The following is a 22,040-nucleotide window of genomic DNA, read 5'->3' on the forward strand; positions in this document are numbered from 1 at the left end:
AACATCTCCCTAACTCTGTTCTGTATGGTGCCCTTCCCCCTATCTCCACCACCATCAGACAGCGTCCCCTTCGGCTAGCCGGTCACGTTTATCGACATAATGAGCCAGCTAGTCAAGTTCTCCTCTGGAATCCTGAAGCCCCTCGACGAAAAGGTCGTCCCAACATGACCCTGAAAACATCCATCGAGCTAGAAACTGGTCTGAGTGGTCCATCTCTTTCCAACACTATGCTCGACAGGGACAGTTGGGCCCAACTCATCAAGTCATCATGAAAATGAATGAATGAAGAAGAAGAAGAAGAGCCTTATAAAAGTAGGCATCTACAAACAATTAACAAAGACCGCTTAAGTTCGCTCCAGTTTAGGGTCAAGTGCACTTTTCCACTTACATCATTTTACTGACACCATAGGGCATATATACACCTGTTTGGGGCGAGTTAATCCCAAAAAAAAAAACCAAACGCAAAATGTCGGGACTATTGTTTCGTGACATTCTGCATGTAGCACTTTCAAAGTCTAGGAACTTTGAAAGCCCAATTCATAAGCTGTCTTTTATTACAAGAAACGTTCAAATCACTTGAGTACTTTTCAAGTTACGGAATTTTGAAAACAACCACCGTTTTAAAGTTCTGTCCAAGGCATGGATCACACAATAAAAGGTGTGCGTTCTTGCAAAACGAAAACAATTCACACTCACCCGTACCCTATATGCGATTTGTTAGTTATATCTTTTTGTGATCCGAGGACAGAACTGTAAAATGGTGGTTGTTTACAATTCCGTAACTTGAAAATTACACGAGTGATTTCAATGATTCTTGTACTAGACTACTAGTAAACTTGAAGATGAATTGGGCTTTCATATCCTAGATTATGAAAGAGCCACATGCAGAACTTCACAAAAACAATGGTCCCGACATTTGGGGTTCGTTGTGTTTTTTTTTACTCACCCTCTATTTCCACTTAAAATAGCAAGCGTATATATGGTATTACAAGTGCACAATATTCAATGTTTTGCAGTATATGAATCGATATCGCGCCAAATGTAGTCGCGTATTAGCCGTATTCACACTCAACAATATTACACACTGCATACAAGTTATATTACAAGTTCGCTTTTATTATTGAAAAAAAAACCCCTTTATTCAGCGATACAGATCTTGGAGCGCAGCTTTGATTTGGTATCAGGCAAAATGTTTTATATATGAAACAAAAAAGGGTCCAACTTGGAGTTTCACCCCGATGAATTTTTCAGGGGTGTGAGTGACCACTGATAAAAATAGCTGAAAACAGCTGGAAAAGGTGTAAAAACGCTGAATTTTGGAAATCTCCTACACTTTTGTACACAGCAAGTGAGGGGGAAAAGCTGAAATCCAAAACAAAAAAAGCTGAAATCAGCTAAAAAGCTGAGATTTCACACCCCTGTTTTTACAATCAAAATAACAAAAACCAACCTGAAAAGGCAAGCAAAAAATTGAGACGTAAATTCGCTTGCTTATAAAGCACTGGGAAAGAGCAATGGCAAGCTTCATCCTACATATTATACATTGTACTCTGCAATAGAAAATCCTATTGAAATTGAAGGATTCAGGACTGTTAGGGCTATTAAAATGGGGTACGTATTGTGGATCTTATCAGACACATTTCGCCCCCATACCAATTCTAATTTCCAGTATGCTTCGGCCAATTTTCCTTTTTGTAGGAATATGGTATGGCAGTACTCTAATGTGACGTCGTGTTTGGTCGCGCTGCGGTCGGCATGATTTTTTTTGTAACATCTTTTCATTCCAATGCTTTCAAATAAAAAAAGTACAAACATTCATTGGCGCAATGGTCATTGGTTCTTTGTATCAATTTAAAAATAACCTTTGGCTTTTAAAGTCGCCGCTAGAGGGTGATGTAATCTGCGGCAAAAACATTTTTTCGTGAATTTGTCCCAAAATTCAAATTATTCCAACCAAAATCAGAGCAATGGATGTAGTTATGGTATTAAATAATAGAAACGTTTTTGCATTTTTGCATGAACTGTCTATGTTTTATGTAAAAACATTTTTTTTAATTGTTTGCCATGGCAACCATTGACACCCTGCAGAACTCTGATCAAAGTCAAGAAAAGTCACCGAAATTCAAGCTAATTTGCCGAAGCTTTATCTGGAGCTATTATACAAAAAAGGTCATAGGTGTGCCAAAAACAACCCTCCCCCAGTACTGATCAACATCTGTTTCAGAAGACTTTTTACAGTCGTGCAAAACCTTAATTTTATTTTTAAAATTTTTTTAAAAGTACATGAGTAGTTTGACGTTTGGATTTTAAGCTGTTTCAAACTGGCATTCCAGGTTGAATTAAGCACTGGAAAGCAACCTAAACAATGGAAAATCAATACGTATAAATTAATTGATCGTCTGAAACAAAAGCAACATGTATATATTTGGGTCGACCTAATAAAGTCGCTATGCGTCTTGGTTCGGCGCGAAATGGGTGTTGAACACTTTATCAGACAGCTGCTAAAAATTGATCCAATATCTAAATCCATAAATACCATCAAAGCGTCATAATAAAAATTATGAAAATGCAGCAAAACTATATTAAATTTCTAAAATATGTTTCTGCGTACAAAAATATAGCATACTACGAAAAGTGTAAAGATATCAATGCTCTATATGTTACATATCTCTAATATAAAAATAATACATGGAATACTATGGTTCTTTATGGTTCATTATAAGGTATTATGAATAACACAATCAAAATATTGATTTTCAAAATCTGATGGAGTATAATTATAATACGGCAAATCATTCAATAAAGATCAATAAATACAGCTGTTTTATATTCCATGCTCTCCGATATGCATACATGTACAAGTAGCTTTTTTTTTTATAAATTTGCTTTTCCGTCTAAAAACCATGTATAGAAGGTAGAAATGGAACAATATACACTTTGCATAAGAATTTTTTTTCCAATTCTAAAACTAATTGAGTAAATTAAAATACTTCTATTGTATCTAACATTTCAACACTCTGAATATGAAATTTTCAGCAAGGACAGAAAAATCAGGCCTCCTACATACGCAACTTTTATAAGTTCTATATTTCAGATCGTTCTAGCTGATAAGCAATTTGAAGATTATGATTGAAATATCTACAGCATTTCCTCAAAAAACTATCCTTAAAACCAAGGCCAATGTGGTCCACGCACTTGCCAACTACACTGTTAAAAAATTTAATTCTAGATGATAGTACTCTGGAATGTAAAGCAATTTAGAGATGTACTGTCCACGCTCTTCAACATATTCATTTTTCACCCTGACAAATTAACCAAGAACTGACTTTTTTTTGTATTTCGTGTGGCTGCAACCCCCTGAAAAAAATGAGAGTGGCAAGTAGACTGTTTCCCGGTACCTACATTACATGTTTCTGTTCTGGAAGGACAGCAGGAAACTGTTAGTCTGAGTATCATCCATTATCCACGGAGCCAAGTCTCCTGTATAACGTGTGATATGTCAAAGCATGCAGATTTATGCGATCCAGCGCCTCAGCCAATCGGAGTCGAGTTTGCTAAATCGTGACGTAATTTCATTTCCAAATCAGGACTCAATGTTTGATTGGTCAATTTGAATGCAGTGTTTTGTAATACAACAACGGCCGGGCATAGATCTATCGAACCTAGACAAGCTTGGCGCGTATCACGTAACATAATACAGAGCGCGTGACCAGCACAGCCTTTGTTTGCTGTGTCTAGGTTTTCTTTTATCCATGTCTTTAATGCGTCAACGGGTGAATGACCGTAGACCCGATATACAGAAATCGCCCGCTGATTGGTCAAAATTTAGAGGTCAAGAGGCCGTTGTCTTGCATAATAAATCAGCGAATCTGCTCACATATCATAGACCATTGGCTCTTCGCCATGGTCTATTACATAGACTAGGAAACAGTCTACCCTTTTGAGAACTTCATTATAGTTGTCGGCTGGAAATTATTCAAAATTGGTAAAACAAGTCTTCCAAGACTTGACAAGAGATGATATTTTTCATTCAATAAATCTTTCATAAAGTGAATAAGTTTGGTATTGGTAGAAACGAAATAAGAAATTTTGATAGAAAATTTTTTTTTTTTAACCAGAGAATAACACAAACAGTACATCTTTAAGGAACAGCCTGCACGTAGTTTCCAGGAAACAAGCCTGTGACTCCATTCAAAACGCCCTCAAACCAACCATTGGGGTTCTTTTTCAGCACGTAGATGATGTCATCTTCCTGGAATGTCAGCTCATCTTCCAGATTTTTCTCGTAGCCGTAAAGGGCAATGACTATAAGAGATACATGGGAACGTTAAAAAGTGAGGTAATTAACAATGTAGGCATAGAAAAAGTGGGTTGAGCACTGCCCCTTCCCTGCATATACAGGGTGAGTAAAAAAAAAAGCAAAATCCAAACCGAAAGAAATATATTTCATATTGAAATATGTAGCACCAAAAAAAATTATAACTGGCAAGCCAATTTAATAAACTACTTTTAATAGCTGAAAAAAAATAATAAAATAATTTATTTTAGCTCTCAAGTTTTTATTTCACGAGTAGTTGAACACTAATATCTACCTGAAAGTATTTTCCAAATTTCAGCTTATGTTGTTGCAAACGCTTATGTTACACCTTGTACTATCACCAAGGTAAATTTCGACTAAGATTTTCTGCCGAGCAAAATAACATGTGGTCTGTACCATGTATACCGCAGCCAAATTTGGTCGCAACGGTGACTGGCACGTATCAGCGGGCCGACTACTGTTGTAAATTTCACAGGATGTTTGAGACACTTACATGTACACAGTCAAATAAGGTATTCACTTCCGGAATTTTTTGGATTTTTTGGGCGTTTTTACCTTTCAACAAAAAAGAAAGAAAAGAAACCAGAGTATAATTGGAATGGTTTTTCTAAGTTCACCTTTTTCTATGTAGTCTGCGGGGGCAGATTGGTCCACGTCACTAGTCTGAACAAACTCCGGAGGTAGGGGCATCTCATCATCACCAATGCCCATGTTGGCTGGGTAAGGGATGTCATCCATGGGCGGGGGAGGGGGAAACGATGAAGCAGCTGTTTGTACGAAAGAAAAAGGAACCAATTTTGTTTTCATAGTGGGCGTGGGGTACTGGAAGAAAATACCGCCAAATAGATATGAAAATTGCCGACTGTCGAAAATTTGAAAGGGGGGGGGGGGGGTTTGGACATCATATGACATAATGGGGTTGATACATGTAATACTTAGTTTTATACCTAAAAATCTGACTATACCGTAAGACCTCTTTTAAATATTTTTTTTCAACTTTGGGGTGGGGAAGGAAAGGGAGGGATTTGAAAACCTTAAAAGTTCTGTGCCCTTACTACAGTCATCAAAATTTGCTAATATGTTTACCTATCCTTTTATATGTAATAAAAATAATAACACATTCTTATATAGCGCATTTCAGGACCGTCGGAGCTCGCAATGCCCTTTTCAATTAATAAACAAATAATATATGACTACGGAAAACAATTTTCAAATAAATGTCTTTTAAGGCTGCTCTTAAACAATTCCAGGTCAGTTATTGATCGCAGTGACCGATCGTATTGATGGTAGGGCCCCCACATGCAAATGCTCTTTCACCATAGTTCTTCATTTTTCCGGGGTTCATGATGAGAAGATGCTGGGAAGACGATCTAAGGGGCCTTGATGGATTGTAAGGTACAAGTAGTTCTGAGATGTAGGCTGGACATAGACCATGGATAGTGTTGTAATATTAATGTGGAACTACATATTCATATTGTGCGCACAGCGCATGAACACAGTGTGTGTAATGTGGCTATACTCTTGTTGCATCATGGCGGAATAAACGCACTACGTCCAAGTGCCTGGGAACCTGAACAAACCTTGTCATGCTATCACTACATGGTGGCAGCGGTAGTGGACACTGAAATGCGGCACATACACCGCGACCAGGCATCGTGCTAGCTAAACGCCAAACGCCTGCGAAAGACCGCCTCGGACAGAGCACGGATCGATGTCCAGCAGCCGACATCGACAGCGATCGGACTGAGCCGACACTGCACGCGAAGAGCCCCGTTCACCAGCGGCCAACGTGACGCGTGATAGCCTATACGCGCCAGCCCACACCGTACTCGCAACGACCACAGACTGGCCGGAAGCGACCCAGTTTTCCCGTTCAGTTTATCAGGGGAAATTTGCCGCATGGCACATATCGTAAATGTACATGTGCGGAGTCAGCATATGCAATCGACAGTCACGGACTGAGGACAGGGCGATTGTAAGTGTTTGCCGAACCTTTTGATTGACAAAGTATCACTGAGTGTACATGCCGTACATAACTTTGCGTTTTGCATGTGAACGCCATTGACTTGTGTGCAGCTTGTTGATAAAAGCAGTTCCGGCGAGCCATACCCTGGAACTACCCCCGCGCACACGCTTATCGGGATTTGACCTTTGACCTCACCTGAGGCGAACCACGGCCGAACCAGTCATATTGTTCCGCCGATTAACGCTGCAGCTTGCAAACAGCTGGATCTACCGGAAAACAGCTGGACATACCGTAAAATAGCCGGATCTACTGGAAAACAGCCGGATCTACCGGGAAACAGCCGGATCCACCGGAAATCAGCAGGATCTACCGGAAAACAGCCGAATCCACCGGAAATCAGCAGGATCTACCGGAAAACAGCCGGATCTACCGGAAACGGCCGGATCTACCGCAGGACTTACTGGGATACAGCAGGACCTACCGGACAACAGCAAGATCTACCGGAAAACAGCCGGATCTACCGGAAACGGCCGGATCTACCGCAGGACTTACCGGAATACAGCAGGACCTACCGGACAACAGCCGGATCTACCGGAAAACAGCTGGATCTGCAGGAGTGCTGGAACCACACAACAGCAACCTGAACTATTGGACAGTATTGATCGACTGGACTGATTTTTTCCAAACAATACTGCATGCCAGACTCAAACTGAACTTTACTTACATTGTATCTTGGTTTAAATAATGATATACTGGTGTTAAGTATTGCATCACATTGCCATAAATTGTTTGTGTCTTTATATGCCCATTGTTTAAAAGGTAATATATAGTACCAATATTATCTCACCTGTATACTTACCATTAAAGTGGATTCCCCACAGGCACAGCCCGTCCCTTGTTAACCATGGCCACAAAATTCCCCGAAATGCAGTGGGATGCCAGTGATCTGGCAGAAGAATTTAAGATTTTCCGACAGAGAATTGAATTATGTCTTGCTGACCAAGATATCACAGACCAAGCCAAACAAGCAGTCAAAATCAAGATAGCCGTCGGAAAAGAGGGTCTAAGGAAAATCAATGCCTCCAGCCTGACTGAAGATGAGCAGCGCGACCCATCCAAGCTGTGGGATTTGTTTGAAAAACAACTCAAGGTGAAGCTAAACTTCAGGATCCACCGCTTGGAACTGATGCGTTACCGACAAAAGCCCAAAGAACACCTCGATGAGTTCGTCAACAGGTGCCGAGCGAAGGCTGTTGAATGTCAATTTACTGTGGAGGAACTCACTGAACGAGTAGTTGAACTCGTGATAGCCTCTACACCCTCCGAGTCCTTCCAAAAGGATCTGCTTGACAGACCCATTGGCTACAGCATTGACGAGATGCTCATCGAAGGGCGGAAGTATGAAGCCATCGTTGCCGGCAAGCAAAGTTTACAGTCCATGGAGACCGGTGGGGCGTCAGTGAACGCCGTATGGTCCAAGAGTCGAGCTTGTCGAAACTGTGGGTTATCACACCCACCTAGACGGTGCCCAGCATACCATGATACCTGCAAGGCTTGTGGAGCGAAAGGGCACTGGTCCAAGTGTTGCAGAAAGACGAGAGCTAAAAGCAGACAACGCAGAGGATCCAAGTCACCACGGAGAAGACGCAGTCCCTCCGGGGAGAGGCGACGCAGTCCCTCCAGGGATAGAAGGCCCCAACAACGAAAGCCCAAGGGCCGAAAAAAGGATGAATCATCGACACCAAACACTACTGAGCAGGAGACAGATGTCCATCAATTAGAATACACGGACAATGCGTACGAGGAAGTGTTCCACGTTGTCACTGTCCCAGACTTCCACAAGAAGAACGATAACACGGGTAACGAAGCCTACAGGATGCTTGATGTGGTTTGCCCTGACCTTGAAGGCAAGCACCGCCTTAAAGTCAAGATAGATACCGGAGCTGGAGGTAACACACTTCCACTCAGAACCATACGACAGATGTATGGAGACACTTGGAGATCCCAAGTCAAACCGGTGACAACCAAGTTAACCGCATATAATGGAACACCGATACCCTGTCTGGGCAGCATCGATTTGCTCTGCAGATACCAAGATCCTACATGGTCAGAGAACAGATTCTACGTCGTCGACGTCACAGGCCCAGTGATTGCAGGTCTGCCCATGTGCCGTGACATGGGAGTCGTGACGATACATGCTGCCAGACTGACGTCAGTACAATCAATTGAGCAGCTGATGGAGGCGTATCCAGATCAGTTTGACACCATTGGAAGTTTCAAACGAAGGGCGACATTGTACCTCAAAGAAGATGCGGTACCCCATATTGACCCACCCAGAAAATACAGTGTGCACCTCAAACCAAAGTTGAAAGTGGAAATTGACAAGATGGAGGCGCTGGGGGTAATCAGGAGAGTGGCGCATCACACAGACTGGTGCAGTTCAATCACCACGAGCCTCAAGCAAGATGGTTCCATTCGTGTGTGCCTTGACCCCAAGCGTCTCAACCAAAGCCTGCGCAGGTGCCCCCACAAAATCCCTACGCTAGAGGAACTCAACCCAGAGTTTTCCCAAGCCAGAGTCTTCTCTAAACTTGATGCAAAGGCCGGTTACTGGGCCGTTCACCTTGACGAGAAGTCCCAGGAGCTCACCACCTTCCGGACGCCATTCGGACGGTATTGCTTCCAGCGTCTGCCATTTGGCCTCGCCATTAGCCAGGATATATTCCAGCAATGCATGGACGAGATAGTTGACCAAGTTCCCGGATGTGTCTGTATAGCTGACGACATAGTCGTTTACGGCCGTACTGACGAGGAACACGACGCCAACCTTAGGAACCTGTTCGAGGTTGCCGGACGTGAGGGTCTTGTATTCAACAGCACCAAATGCAGGATTAAGACAAAGAAGATCAGTTTCTTTGGGTCCATATACTCTGACGTCGGGGTACAGCCAGACCCAGGGCGGGTTGAGGACATACACAACCTCCCCACCCCCCAGGACAAGGAAGACCTCCAAAAATTCCTTGGTCTCATCACATATGTGTCTGCGTACATTCCCAACCTCGCAGACAAGGCAGCGATCCTCCGAGATCTTCTCAAGAAAAACATCCCTTTTGTGTGGCAGGAGGACCACCAAGCAGCGTTTGAGGCACTGAAGCTGTCGATCACAGCGGACGCATGCCTTCAGTACTACAACCCTGAGATGCCAACGGTACTTGAGGTTGACGCTTCACAGAAAGGGCTGGGAGCGTGCCTCACTCAACAAGGCAAGCCTATTGCCTTTGCATCCAAAAGTCTCTCACCGGCGCAGAAAAATTACTCCAATATAGAGAGGGAAACGCTGGCACTGGTGTTTGGCATAGCCCGTTTCCACAACTACCTCTTCGGGAAGGAGTTTGTGGTATACTCAGATCACAAGCCGCTAGAAATGATCTGGAGGAAGCCCCTATCTAGTGCACCACCAAGGTTACAACGCCTACTTATCAAAGTGCAAGGCTATAACTTCACCGTGCACTACAAGCCAGGGCCGACAATGATCTTGTCCGACGCCTTGAGCAGACTGCCAAACCCGAAGAAGAACGAAGACATACACCTTGACCGACTGGTCGGTGGCATAGATGTCATTGAAGGACCAGAGCTCAAGCACATCGATCTCCTTCACTTTGGCCAGACTAAGCAGACCCAACTGCAGGTGCAGACCGCGCGTGACCCAACCCTGAGTTCCCTAACCCAAGTTATCTACGCCGGCTGGCCTGATGAAATCAAGGAGCTACCCAGAGATCTAAGGCCATACTGGCCCTACAGAGATGAACTGGGAATATCCTGGGGTGTCATCTTCAAAGGGAAACAAGTAGTAATCCCTGATGATCTACGACAAGACATCCTGGCCCAGCTCCACACAGGACACATGGGAATCGAGAAAACACGACGTTTGGCTCGAGAAACCGTGTACTGGCCAAACATCAGCCGTGACATCGACATTGCTGTAAGGGCATGTGAATACTGCCAAGAAAACCAACCAAAGCAGAAGAAGGAACCCCTCCATCCCCATGAGATCCCATCCACCCCATGGACCAAGATAGGCACTGACCTGTTTGAAATAGGTGGCGATGACTTTCTTCTGATCATCGACTATACCTCGAAGTTCCCAGTCGTCCACAGGCTGCGAGATACCAAGAGCGCAACGGTAGCTGGTGTGACATCCCGCACACTTGGCATGTTCGGAGCGCCAGCAGAAATAATATCGGACAATGGCCCACAGTTCGTTGGAGCGCCGTACCAGGACATGTGTGCTTCGTGGGGCATAAGTCACATCACATCTTCACCTCGATACCCACAATCCAACGGTTTCGTGGAACGTGCAGTGCGGACGGTCAAGACACTCATAAAGAGATGCCAAAAGTCGAAGCAGAATGTTGATAAAGCACTTCTGAACTTGCGAGCTATTCCCATTGACTCCAAACTGCCGTCTCCTGCCGAGATTCTGTTTGGCAGGCCACCTTGCACAAGCTTGCCAAGCCGCCGCCCATACACTGAGGCACGACACGAGGAAATGAAGGATGCCCACGACAAGAGGCGTGACCGAATGAAAGCAGATTACGACAGGAGATACTCAGCCAATGAGCTCCCACCTCTCCATGTTGGGCAGAAGGTCCGGATTCTTGATCAGGATTCTCGGGCTTGGCTGCCAGGCGAGGTGACAACCGTGTGTAGAGAGCCGAGGTCGTATAAAGTCGCCACCCCTAACGGTAGCATATTGAGACGTACTCGATCCCACCTCAGAGAGATGACAGATTCACGACACTCTATCACTCCCAAGCGTGTCAGATTTGCAGACACTGAGAAAACCAAAGACCTCAGTAAGCAGCACAAACTCCCAAATCATAGCGACAACGCAGCTAGGGCAACCGGAGATACTCCACAGACCACAAGGTCAGGCCGAGTAATTCGCAGACCAGTGCGATACATCCAGCAATAAGGCCATCTTACCCAATATACCCCAAGCCCATGACAATATCATACTTGCAGAGTGTTCATTGTTTAAACGTTTTTCAAGTTGTTTTATCTAAACTTTTGATTACTTAAACGACTGAGGGTAGTTAACCTCAAGAATTTGATGAGGATGAAAGTTTGACTAGCATGTAACCCTTCGATATAACGTTAAATCATAGACCTGTTACTTGGAGTTACAGTTGAAGAGTTTTAACAGTTACATGTTAAGAGTTTTTGATGTTTAGAGCCGTTTTTCGAAGTTCAAGTTCCAGCCCACCAGAAACATGTGAAGACATTAGAAATTAGAGACGCAACACAATTATTTGTTATTTACCCATCATTTTTATTCAGTAACTTACCACATTACCACATTAACTTTTAACCTGTGCGGAAAGTTGTCTGGTAAATGTTAGAATCCAACATTGTACTTTCAAAGGGGGGAGGATGTTGTAATATTAATGTGGAACTACATATTCATATTGTGCGCACAGCGCATGAACACAGTGTGTGTAATGTGGCTATACTCTTGTTGCATCATGGCGGAATAAACGCACTACGTCCAAGTGCCTGGGAACCTGAACAAACCTTGTCATGCTATCACTACAGATAGCTTTGCAGATGATGAGAATGACCTTATAATGGATGCGAGACTGTACTGGCAACCAGTGCAGAGATTTCAGCACAGGTGTTATACAGCGTGTCCCAAAAAAATGTCCCTCTGATAGACTGTTCAATTAATTCCAAAATCAAGTATTTTTCTCAATTTAGTGTTCAGATTTAGAAAGCCCATTTAATTTTGTTACTTCTGTGAAAATTTCATTGGTCTCGCTTCATTGGTTTTGAATACACAGTCTATTATGTAACAGCAGTGCTTTTCAGCCCATTCCAAGTTTGCTGTGCTACATTTTCTGCACATTGAAGGACAAACCATCAGTGGAACACACCCTGTGAAAGCAAACACGACCAGTGGAACTGAACTTTGATTAGTTTTCATTTTAAAAAAGTAAATGAACTTGACTTTAGTTACTTAGGCTAATAACAAAAACAAGAACACAGTTGTTGAAATAAAAGTGAAGCATGGAATAAGGTATGGTATGTCTGTAGTGTGCATTTCTTTTTATCAAACTTGGAATGGGCCGGAAAGCACTGTTGTTACATAAGAGCCTGCGTATTCAAAACCAATGAAGCGAGACCTTCGAAATTTTCACAGGAACTACTAAATTAAGTGGGCTTTCTAAATATGTAATTGAGTATAAAACTTGATTTTGGTAATTATTCTGTGGTCTATGAGAGGGAAATTTTTTTGGGGACACGCTGTATGTTCACTCTTCTTAGCTGTCGATACCAAGCGAGCGGCAGAGTTCTGGATCCTCTGCAGTTTAGAGATTTCTTAAATTTTTCAATTTAAGGTCTTTGTTTTCAAGACATTTCTTCAATTTTCAATGTAAGGTCCACTTGTCTTTTCTATTTGGTACTAGCGTTCGAGTGGACAGGTTGGTGAAGTACACACGAAGTACATGTGTTCTTTCCTTGACTGTTTCACTGCAGTTCCAGCTTTGAATCCCACCTGGCCAATAGACTGTATGCATTGCAGATGTCTCATATGATTTCTTTGTCATTTAAATTTTGTAACAAAGAATGAACAGAATGTTTTAATCAATAATAAAAAAAATTGCATTCTAAATCTTAATTTAACACATAAGGCCTACACTTTATACCACAAAAACTGTCATTTCGAATCATTGGCAATTATTCTCTTAGAGGAAGTTCTTGGTTTACATCTTTAAATGAACTGCTTTCCTTCAAATTTGCCTGTCATCAAGAAATTCTATATATTTTTTCTCTGAATGACAGAAGCTGAATCTTTTAGTTTAACAAAAAACAGTACTCTTTTCTACTTTGGTGAGTGCAAAGTACCCTCTTACAAAAAAAGGAAAAGGGCTTTTATTCTGGCTTAGGCCGTGTCCGAAACGGGCTTCCAGAGCTACGGCTACGTCTATTGTCAGCGCGTCCTTGCGTATTTTCAATGGGCGCAGACCTAGACCTAGGTCTAGACAGTTGATTCGGATGCAGCCTTTAGTTCAGTACTTATATACCGATGTCGATCCTGTGAGTGGACTGGTTCCCAGTCCCCACATTATTGATCCTGATAATGGAGAGGGGGACCAGTCTACCCACCACAAACATAATTATTGTTGGCAAACAAATTATTTGAAATGTGTAAAGTGATTATTCCACAAGTTAAGGTTGGTTGATTTAACAATGAATGGTTAGATATCTCATTCAGAAGTGAATAACTTTTGTATTGCTCGAAAAACAGCAAAAATGAAACACTAATCTACTTCTTCAATTTCCTAGATCCCGACACTCTTGGGGTGACCACAGCTTCTCTCATGCAGACTTCACTCTCTGACACAGTCTACCCCTCTCTATCCATCAAGCTCCCTCTTCGATCTCCTTCAAACAAGAACTCGAAACCTACCTGTTCAAACTCTAATCTCTTCTTCGGCTTGTACCTTGCAATTCATATGTCTTGGACCTACATGTAGCATTTACAATTTTTTTGTTTTTTGTAGTTTGTCATTTCTAATTTGTCATTTATAAATTTTGTAGTTTGTACTTACTCTTTGTATAGCGCCATGAGTGTCACTGAGTGATGGACCTGTTGCGCTTAATAAGATGCCACTATTATTATTAGTATTACTACTTTTTGGGGTGAACCTTGAAAACAGCTTGGAAGCGCGATCTGAAATTGGTACTTACCTTCATCGGGAGGCAAAACCATCATATCAGGGGGAGGGGGAGGTGGATTCACCATCCTAGGAGTCACATCCTTCTCTTGTTTCTTCTTCTCATCATCTGCCACTTTGGTTGCCAGTAGAGCAGGTGGTGGAGGTGCCATTGGTGGGGGAGCCATAGCAGGTGGAAGAGAGGAGTCTGGAGCGGGGGGCATAGGGTGAGGGGGAGGCGGCATATCAGGGTCAGGGGGAGGAGGAGGGGGAGGGGAGGGATGTCCCCCTACTGGCACTGATTTTTGCGATCGATACTGCCTCACCGACTTAGGGGAGCCTTGCGGGGTGCCTGTCTTACGGACCGTCGCGTACAGATCGACTTCGAGGGGGGAATTGGGCGGCCGTTCATCGGGATTGAAAACTGGGAAGTTGTCCGGTACCGGGCCGGGGCTCGGGAGGCTTTGGGACTCCTTGCGCTTCCTGAAAGTGTCGGCCTTGGCCGGATCGCTGATCTTCATGCCGTGCCCGATGTCATCCAGCAGGCCGTAGTCAATGGGTGCCGATTTGTACTTGATGGGTTGCTCGGGGTTGGCTGGCGCGACGATCTTGTGGGTGTGGGGGCAATGCTTGTTGGCGGTTAGGACCCCGATCTCCCGACGAGAAACCTTCTCCTTGTGAACACTCACATTCTGGAAACAAATAGAAAGAAGTCACATTTTTGTCTTGGGATTATGAAGAGAAGTTCCTCCCTAAACTTTGTTTGTAAAGGCTTCGTGTGAATATCCACTTTTCAGCATGCTAGCATCCCTCATGCCCATCCACGATAAGATCCACTTGAAGTGTTTTTTTTTGGGGGGGGGGCAAACGATTTAAGCTCTCCTTAAAAAAAATGTGAAGAATGGATTTCATCTTCCTAATAACACAACAAAAAATAATATGTCAATGAAAAATTTGGTATCCAAAAATGTCATGTGTCATTGTGTAAACTCTACAGAGAGATTGAAATACATTGTTGCCTATAGATACCAAAACGTCTTGAATGTATTGGGAATAAGCACTTCTAACTTACAATTTAAAACTAACTTTTATATTCAATGCACATTGTAATTTGAAGAAATAAAAAGGGGTCATGCTTTTCAATATTATACAGGTAATTTGATTCAAATTCAAAATTCTATGTGCATTTTTTATTAGTTGGGATCTTCCGTAACAAGCTTTGGAATTTTGTGCGTTGGAATTTTGTGTGTGAATTGGCCTTGATGCACTTGGGTCCGGCAGGCCAGTTGTATTGCCATTTCACGTTCGATTGACCATAATTTTCAATATCTAGAAATACTTTTCTTTGTGTTACCGGTAGATTGAATCAAAAAGTCAAATAAGCCAAATCAGTGTGTAAAAAAAAAAAAAAATGTGGCTCCATGAAAGCTGATATTTATCTCCTGTTTCCTTAAAGCTATAGTCCATCATTTGCAGCCATCCGAAAAGTAACTGGCGTAACCATTGTTGAAAAACATACTTGATTGAAAGATAGTAAGGGGACTAAACTCCCTGTGAAATTATTCTTTCTGGCAAGCTGTCATTTTGAAGTAATCAACAAAAAAAGGCCTTTCCAACGGTGCGTCTTAAGACGCACCCTAGGAAAAATTAAATTAATAGTTTGTTTTGTTATTCGGCAAAGCGCGCGCAAGCATTGGCTATAATTCGTCGGATGAGCACGCGACATCCCGTATAGCTGCAATCAGCCCAGTGAGAACGCGTCTCGGACGCTAAATTCAGGTCCAATTCAAAACATGATTCAGCAACATTTGATTTGAAATTGAGATCCTAGAATGCTGTTTTTTCTCGGAATATACAGCTGAAGCTGAGCTGAAACTTCATCAGGTTAGTTGTTCAGTATCCTTCATTAGATTTTGAACACTTTTGTTGCTTCAAACGAACACAATGCACAAATTACAAAGGATGGACTATATCTTTAAATGCAGTTCCATCAATGTCAAAGGTTACTCCACAGCTACTGCTGCCTATGCCGGTACCCATTTGTACTCCTTCTGTTCCAATTTTTTTAGACCATTGTATTGTAAATGCATGAATTAAAAAATTAATCAAAAGGAGGAGGGCAAAATATCATTACCGGGCGGGGATTTTTAAACTTTCTTTAATTTTTTTTTTACATACCCTGGCAAGATGATTGGTGCTTGATTCCATGTCAGCCAGTTGTACTCCTTGTAAGTCCAGCATCTGTAGCATGCTGGTAGCCAAGGTGTTGATCTGATAGGCCACGCTGGCCAGCGACTGGGTAGCATACTGCTTGGTCTCTGCCAAGGCAGCCGTCTTATTTTCAGCCTGAAAATGAAACAAGAAAAGTGAATCCAAAAGTAATTTGTAACAAAATGCTAACAACATTTTTGAAAGAGTTCCATTCAAGGACAACACTTGACACCCTGTGCACAAACCCTACGAGACTGGTCTGAAAAATTCAAAGTGTTTTCTTATTAAATTATATATTCAACATTTTCCTTGCTATAAATTGGACTTGTCAGGACATTTTGATCATTTTCTGATGGCTGATAGGTCACTGCAGGAAAAAAAACTAGTGATGTCCATGTGTGTAATTCTTTCCAAAATGTTCATTACAGGGCGAGTCAAAAAAGCGGAACCCACACCCAAAAAATTACATTTCATATTTAAAATAATATGTAGCACCAACAATAATAATGACTGGAAAGCCAATCTCATAGGCTACTTTTGGATGAAAAAATTACTGAAATTGGTCAATCCGTTCAAAAGATATCACCATTTAAACACAATGACCCTATCAAAAACCTGTCTCGTCTCAAAAATGTGATTTCAACAATCGTCGACACAATTGTCTTCAAACATCACCAGCGATGAAATCGTAGTTTAAACGTTAACAATATGCAACGAAGTCCTTTTGAAGGCCTGTCTTTTAAAAAAGTAGATTTTATAAATCATACTGTTTGCCTAACCAGGGTTGTTAATCAAAGAAATTGTGTGCTTACAGTTGTTAAAACAAGTATTCTGTGTCATTTTCTTTGTCGTTCCAAACAGTCAAAACGCACAATAAATTGATTTTTTTGGACGAGACAGATTTTAGGGTCATTGCGTTTAAATGGTGGTATTCTTTGAATGGATTGAGCAATTTCAGTAATTTTTTCATCAAAAAATAGCTTTTGAAATTGGCTTTCCATTCATTATTATTTTTGGTGCTTCATATATTTTTAAATATGAAATACATTTTTGGGGGTTTGGGTTCCACTTTTTTTGACTCACCCTGTATTTGCTTCTGAACAAGACATCAGCTGTAAATTACAAGTTTGTCTTTTTATAGATAGAAACTTTTTGGGGGCAATCATCTATTAGTGTTCTGTATGGACTAGAGGCCTTCCTTCAATGGCCAAAGCATTGTGCCAGTTGTTGTTCAGACATATTCTGTTACAGGGCAACTGGTTACACTATTGAGGAGTGCCTTATGTACAGTGCCTTATGAACAGCGATTGTGTAACAGTCTCGATGTCACCTCAGGTTCGAATGCAAACAGGAGAGAGCAGTAAGAACAGACATCAAATACAAATCAACAAGTAATCACATTTAATTCACACAAATGATCAACTCATTTCTTAATCATGCTGTTGGACTCTGAAATAGTTACAGCGTTAAAAAACATAATAGTATTTTCCTATTTTCCTAAAATCTACATACTTTTGTACATGTATCTCATACACAGAACATTTTATGCCTGAAACTAAATTAATAATTTAAATGGTTGTATCAGTGGCTATGAAACAAAGGCCTGGAATTTGATTGAAACCTGAGCACATTTTTTATTGCACTTGCTCTGCTTGAAAATAGCCAACATGGCCAAGTCCACCCCTGTGTATAATTGTTTGGGGTCTGGAACAGCCATCTTTCTTTTTCAATCTGATTCAAATTAACCTCTTCTCATCAAGTTACAATGACTATCGAAAAGATTCTTTCCTTTTTTTTCATTATGTAATTATAAAGGTATAAAAAAAGTCCTTAAAAAATCATGTTTTGTCCTTTCTTTATAGCAAAAAGTAATGAAAAAGCATTGCAAGCTACCAAAACAAAAATGACTCTGAAACTGGGTAATCTTTATCTTTAGGACACCTCTATTTTTACGAGTTCTGTTCAAAACTGACTTTTGCAAATGACTGTACAATACCAAAGTGACTTTTGCAGGCTCAAGCTACATGCTCATATTCATCTACATGTGAATGAATATGAGCATGTCAGCTGGGGTTACTCAAGCTAGCTCAAGCAGTCTTTTTTCTTCAGATACACTCATCATGTCATTTTGAAAGCACTTTCAAAGAAAATGCGACTTTCCTACTGTTTTTTGCAGTTCACCATCTTGCTGTTTTAGTCTGTCATCGTCGTCTTTTACCCCTCAGAGCCCTGCCCTCTTTCCACAAAATTAAACCTGCTGATATTCAAGAAGGTGTCATTGCCAACTGTTCAGATGTGGCAAGAAATACCAGAATCATGGAATGTCACTTAATTGAGTGTCATTTGATCTCTGTTTTGGTGAGTTTTTTAACCTTATAAAGTTATATAGGAACGGGGTCCTAATAAAGGTAAGGATTACCTGAAACTGAAATTGCATGTACAAAATGTATAATGTACTACGAAAGCCCTGTAGTGCCATCAAGTATATATTTTGTCCAAGTTCGTTTTTACGAGATATATTTTTCCCAAAGTTCGTTTTTATGAGATACATTTTGTCCAAGTTCGTTTTTATGAGATATATTTTTCCCAAAGTTCGTTTTTATGAGATACATTTTGTCGAAGTTCGTTTTTATGAGATATATTTTGTCGAAGTTCGTTTTTATGAGATACATTTTGTCGAAGTTTGTTTTTATGAGATATATTTTCTCGAAGTTCGTTTTTATGAGTTACATTTTGTCGAAGTTCGTTTTTACGAGATATATTTTGTCGAAGTTCGTTTTTATGAGATACATTTTGTCCAAGTTCGTTTTATGAGATATATTTTTCCCAAAGTTCGTTTTTATGAGATACATTTTGTCGAAGTTCGTTTTTATGAGATATATTTTGTCGAAGTTCGTTTTTATGAGATACATTTTGTCGAAGTTCGTTTTTATGAGATACATTTTCTCGAAGTTCGTTTTTACGAGATACATTTTGTCGAAGTTCGTTTTTACGAGATATATTTTGTCGAAGTTCATTTTTACGAGATATATTTTTCCCAAGTTCGTTTTTAAGAGATAATTTTTTTTCGGGCGACACAGGATATCTTACGGAGCCCCTAAAGGGACATCCAAATTTTTTTTTTATCTCGTGCGCATGACATATATCTTGTGCGCACGAGATATTATGTCGTGTGCACAAGATAACTATGTCGTGCGCACGAGATATAAGTCGTGCGCACGAGATATAAGTCGTGCGCACGAGATATTAAGTCGTGCGCACCAGATATTATGTCGTGCGCACGAGATAAAAAAATAATTTTAGATGTCCCTTTAGGGGCTCCGTACCTGACACGCTGCTTTCGTTACACACAAACTTGTCCGCTGCATGTGCAGCAAGCTCCGATAATACTTATAATTATCTCGTGCGCACGAGATAGTTATCTCGTGTGCACGAGATATATGTCGTGCGCACGAGATATATGTCGTGCGCACGTGATAATTATCTCGTGCGCACGAGATATGATGTCGTGCGCACGAGATAAAAAAATAATTTTGGATGTCCCTTTAGGGGCTCCGTAACTTCGAGAAAATATATCTCATAAAAACGAACTTCGACAAAATGTATCTCATAAAAACGAACTTCGACAAAATATATCTCATAAAAACGAACTTCGACAAAATGTATCTCGTAAAAACGAACTTTGGGAAAAATGTATCTCATAAAAAGAACTTCGAGAAAATATATCTCATAAAAACGAACTTCGACAAAATGTATCTCATAAAAACGAACTTCGAGAAAATATATCTCATAAAAACGAACTTCGACGAAATGTATCTCATAAAAACGAACTTCGAGAAAATATATCTCATAAAAACGAACTTCGACAAAATGTATCTCGTAAAAACGAACTTTCAGACTTTGGGAAAAATGTATCTCATAAAAACGAACTTGGACAAAATATATCTCGTAAAAACGAACTTTGGGGAAAATGTATCTCATAAAAACGAACTTCGACAAAATGTATCTCGTAAAAACGAACTTTGGGAAAAATGTATCTCATAAAAACGAACTTGGACAAAATAAATACTTGATGGCACTACAGGGCTTTCGTAATGTACTGTACTACTGTAATCAGATAATGTAGGCCCTACCTGCAGATAATTTTCTTCGCAAAAGGATGCCACTTTCAGCAGACTGGTATGACTTTCCTGCAACTGGCTTCGTCCTGCCGGAATCTCGGTTTCAAAGAGTTCTGCTAACTTGGCCATGATTTTCTGACAATTCCCAGGAAATGAATTCCGTTATGGAATTCTACCCATATATGATATGACTTGCTGTCTATTGGGTTGTTTCCGGGTACGGTGTACAACCCGCACAGTTCATGTTCCAAGGTACTTCCGGGTTGAATGACACCTCACGTACGATACGATTACGAGTCTCAAACACCTGTAGGGCCTACATGCTCAACTTGTCTGACGTCTGAGGGCGGGCTGCCAATATACCGGGTGGTCAGGTAAATACTGCCCGTGCTCAACAATTCGATTTATTTTTCTGTTAACGATTTTTCAATTTCTTTGTTTTATTTTAACGAAAAGCCATCTTATTTTTCTTCCCTTTTTTGGGCGTCTGCAACCATTTGAAAAAAGGACTTTTCTTTTGGGTTTCGTACTTTCATTTTCGCCTCTTATTTTTATGAGATTAGCCACTTAAATAAATCGAAATTTGTGATACATGTATTAATTCCATAACGGCACGTGGGCTGATTGTTTTCTTTAATGGCTCATTCAAATTGATATTTTTTGCAATGCTGAAAAAGAAGCAATTAGTAAATTACCCCAAAAATATATCTTTGAAGGATGAAACTCGAGAAAGCACGGATAGGACAAAACAACACCTTAAAATGGAACCTCACAAATATCGTACTCCTTTTGTGGCAGCAATGTCGAGAGAGTGCGCATCTTTCTCCGCTGATAATATATCGATCCACCAGCAAAAAAGTAATAAGGCAGACTCTTTGGCTGGCAAATTTCTTGGCATTTTGGCCAGTTTCTCTAATGCCCAAAAAAAAAAGTCTCCGGTCGCCGTAGCCATGCGCGTCGGCAAAATGAAAAAGTTTTTTTTTTTAATGAAAGATGATGTCCCAAAACCGCCAAACTCACTGGTTTGACTGGAATACTGCTGCTGCACAATTTCAACGTGTTTTTAGATGGGGTTATGATCGAGAATAAGCTTTATGTGGCCTCTCTGGACCCCCATATATTTGCACTAAGTTTAGTCGGACACCCTTTGCAGTCATCAGCACACATTTGAAGCAAAAAAGTCAGGTAAAAAAAAAAAAAGCCGCGTCGCCGCATCACTTTTTGGGCAAGCTCCATACCAGAAACCGGAGACTTTTTTTTTGGCCTAAACGCTGTGATATTTATCGCACTGACAATGAGTGTGTTATTCATAAGAATCGATGATTTAAAAAAAATAAGAACACTTCCGCGTGCAAATGTATTTTTTAACTTCGGCATACCGGATCTCTCCCGACAGGATGTTTAACACCACTGATGTAAAGTAAGCAGGAAAAACTAAACGAGAGAAGAGAGAAAGAAGAAAGGATTGATGATAGCAGTGAACAATCCTTGGCCATTTGGAAACCTCGGCATCATTTCGACTTCACGGCTCCAGTGTTCAGACACTGTAGAGTCCAACTCAATAGTGTCAATTTTCTGCTACTTACAATGTAATGATTTTTACACTCATTACGTAAAAGAAATTCGGCAGCACTTTGTAAGCATTGTCGGGAAAAAGTTGAAGTGCTAACATCTGAATATGAACCCAAAGTATATAAATCTAAACT

The 22,040-nt window shown here is 41.0% G+C and overlaps 1 protein-coding gene across 1 annotated transcript; it reads right to left on the bottom strand.

Moving 5' to 3' along the window:
• Nucleotides 1-3,567: 3,567 nt before the first annotated feature.
• LOC119744209 (abl interactor 2-like) lies at nucleotides 3,568-20,651 on the bottom strand. Its single transcript, XM_038220086.1, has 5 exons — nucleotides 20,347-20,651; nucleotides 16,181-16,348; nucleotides 14,037-14,694; nucleotides 4,936-5,085; nucleotides 3,568-4,305 (listed from the first exon to the last, which is right to left on the bottom strand). Exons 1-5 carry the CDS (start codon nucleotides 20,461-20,463, stop codon nucleotides 4,142-4,144), a joined length of 1,257 nt encoding a protein of 418 aa, XP_038076014.1. The 5' UTR covers nucleotides 20,464-20,651; the 3' UTR covers nucleotides 3,568-4,141.
• Nucleotides 20,652-22,040: the final 1,389 nt, after the last annotated feature.

Source organism: Patiria miniata, unplaced genomic scaffold (genome assembly GCF_015706575.1).
Source record: "Patiria miniata isolate m_02_andy unplaced genomic scaffold, ASM1570657v1 HiC_scaffold_12, whole genome shotgun sequence".
In the NCBI taxonomy this organism is placed as follows: Eukaryota; Metazoa; Echinodermata; class Asteroidea; order Valvatida; family Asterinidae; genus Patiria; species Patiria miniata.

Coding starts and splice junctions, on each gene's coding strand:
- LOC119744209 (XM_038220086.1), bottom strand. CDS start 20,463: ATGGCCAAGTTAGCAGAACTCTTTGAAACCGAGATTCCGGCAGGACGA. Junction 16,349..20,346: donor GCGAAGAAAATTATCTGCAG/GTAGGGCCTACA, acceptor TTTCATTTTCAG/GCTGAAAATAAGACGGCTGC. Junction 4,306..4,935: donor CGCAGACTACATAGAAAAAG/GTGAACTTAGAA, acceptor TATCTCTTATAG/TCATTGCCCTTTACGGCTAC.